The sequence below is a fragment of the Lipotes vexillifer genome, unplaced genomic scaffold (genome assembly GCF_000442215.2).
Source record: "Lipotes vexillifer unplaced genomic scaffold, Lipotes_vexillifer_v1.1 scaffold445, whole genome shotgun sequence".
Taxonomy (NCBI): Eukaryota; Metazoa; Chordata; class Mammalia; order Artiodactyla; family Lipotidae; genus Lipotes; species Lipotes vexillifer.
This window is the reverse complement of record NW_006774995.1, coordinates 659,923-662,628: the sequence shown is the minus strand read 5'-3', so window position 1 is coordinate 662,628 and position 2,706 is coordinate 659,923. Positions and strand designations below refer to the sequence as shown.

General features: G+C 35.1%; 1 protein-coding gene across 1 annotated transcript in view; it reads left to right on the top strand.

The window, feature by feature from the left end:
• Positions 1-1,973, top strand: part of FRRS1 (ferric chelate reductase 1) — a 44,253-nt gene extending 42,280 nt beyond the window's left edge. The window contains exons 15-16 of the mRNA XM_007449604.1: positions 962-1,023; positions 1,106-1,973. Of these exons, the coding sequence (XP_007449666.1) occupies positions 962-1,023; positions 1,106-1,198 (155 nt within the window). The 3' untranslated portion in view covers positions 1,199-1,973. The remainder of the gene's footprint in view (positions 1-961; positions 1,024-1,105) is intronic.
• The last annotated feature ends 733 nt before the right edge of the window (positions 1,974-2,706 follow it).

The window sequence follows — 2,706 nt, the reverse complement described above, 5'->3', positions numbered from 1 at the left end:
GAAAGAGGTTTAAGGGAAGAGGCCTTCTTTGTAGGTACTTTTTACTTTTCATGCTGGTCTGACTTGGGGCTAGAATGCACTGAGAGCCCTGAATGCCTGGAGCTGAGAGACCCCTGAGATGGAGGAAGAAGAGATACCCATGGTCAACACAGGGCAAAGCTGCAGACAAATTTTACCTATTTGACAAACTTCCTGTGTGCTGTCACTTAGGTTGCCCTATACATCATATGTAGCTAGCTAACCAGCGCGCTAGATAGGAAGGATTTATTTTGCCGGTGCTCTCTAGTGGCAAGGTCTGTTTTGGTCTCACCTCTAGGCAGGGTAAGATACCTGTAGCCGTTAGAAGAGATTAGTAGAGAATCAGTGACATTTTAGCTTGATTTCTAGTCTGACTGTCTTTTGTGTCCTATCTAGTTCTCAGCCCCTCAAATAAGTAAAGGTGGCCTTCTAAAATCAAAACCTGTTTGTTGTCTAGTGTGTGTGCTGTGAATCTAGGAGCCTGGGCAGCTTTTAGAAACTGAGTACTAAATATCTGTCCTACCATTTTTTGGTTCTTGATAGGGTCACATACATAGGGTTTGAGTCTTTTTTTAAAATTTTTTATTGAAGTATAGTTGATTTACAATATTGTATGGGTTTTGAGTCTTAAAGGACTTTTGATCACTAGATTATGGCTTGCTATTTAAAATACATATGTACTTAAAACTTGGATTGTTAGGAGTTTGGTATGGTGTTTATTGACTAGGAGAAAGTCTTTTAACAAATGTATGCTGTAGCCAGCTTGAGCTAATTTGTGAGAGCCTTAAGTATTCAAGAAGTTTGCAACATTTGGTCACTTGAAATGGGAGAATGAACATCCTGGAAATCAGCAAACGCTACAAATCAGGTTTTTTTTTTTTTTGAGAATTAGTTTATCTGCATACCCACTGGCCTTACAAACTTATGTTCTTATTCTTGACAGTTGAAATATTGGATGATGATAGAATTCAGATCCTCCAGTCATTTACTGCAGCGGAAGCAGAAGTAAGTCTTTTTTTCTTCCTTATTGACACAAACCTTAATGATAGTTATTCTTTTTTTTCATATCTCAATTTTTTTCTTTCAGGGCTATGCTTTTAAAAAGGCAGTGTTAGCAATTTATGTCTGTGGGAATTTGACTTTTCTCACTATGTTCTTATCTGCAATCAACCATCTATGAGCGAGCGAAGACCTTGGCTTTTGCAGACCAGGTGATAATTATCATCAAGCCAAAAAACTTGATGCCTGTACCGACTGGAGTGTATTCATGACTTCTAATTAGGAAGAACAGGCCATGTCTATAGAGAAATTCTGAAGTCTGGTCTTTAGAGATCAACATTCACTAGGGTCCTATGGGCTACAAACTGATGTCAAGCTTTTATGTATTATTCTGAGTCTTAAAGGGAAGATTGTACTTGAGGAGAAATGACTCAAATATTTTTTATGCTGAAGTTTTAAGAATGTTAGCATGTAAGAAAAGAACTGTTTGGAAAAACATAAAAGATGTCATAGGATAAAATGCAGATAGTATTAAGGTAAATATATTTTGGACTATAAAGGTGCTGTGGTACTTTAAAGAAAACATTTATTTTTACTAGTTTACCTGAATGGTCTTTCTTAGGATTTTTTTTCCCTTCCCCCCTTTCTAAAAAATTTTTTAGAAACATGTTTTTCGGTCCAGTGTTTTGGACATATCCTTTGTTTCATGTTACTTCCCTGGTAAAGGTGAAAGTAGGGCTAACACCATTTCATTAACATTTAAATATATTATTAATATTATAATTTCTTTCTTAGCAGTGAAATGCAAGTGTGCATCTTCTGATTAAGAGTGTCTTTATATATTCAGCTACAGAGCTAAAATGGCATTTTATATGCTAATTGTTTTGACTCTGAGGTTGTCTTAGCCTTTGGAGATTGTAGACTTGCATTTCAAAATTAATAAAATTCACTCTTGTGAACATATTTAAGAGTTATTCTTTGTCCTCGTGGTAATAAAATAATATGGGTGGTTCTGTTTTGTTAGAAGATCCTCATGCTATAATGAATTAGAATTATCAATGTTATTTCCCTTCCGGTTCCAATAATTTCTATTTTATGACTGGGTCTCATGTTTGCTATGAGGACTTTTAGCCAGTGGGTGGCGCCATAATACTACTGCTTTGTTACTGTTCACTTGTGCTGATTCATTTTTAGTACTTAGATAATATCTTGGGATGGCATTTCTCTTAAAATTCACCAACTCTTAATATTTATTTGAAAATTTTCTGTCCTTTTTTCCCCCTAACAGTTATAGGTTACAAACTGAAATTAGGGACCAATGTTGTTATTTTCTGTTTTCAATTCTATTTGTTTTCTAACCATGATTGTTTATAACCGTTGTTTGATACTTCCCTTTACATTCCCGTGACCCTGTAACAGATGAACATAACTATCTTAGGCAGAGGAAACAATCAAAACTCTACATTCTTAAAATAAAAATTTTAGGGAGGCATATTTTACTTTTTTATCTGTTCTTTCTGATTGGTCCAAGGACCTAAATTCTATCTGGTATAAATAATAGCCTCAGTGATGTATCTTACATCTTTCACTGGGTAAAATGGTATGTTTTTGTTCTTTATACAGGTGTTTATCATAAGTAGCTTAGGGTTTGAGATGTGAACTTTCCGTGTTTACGTTCTATAAGTGCCA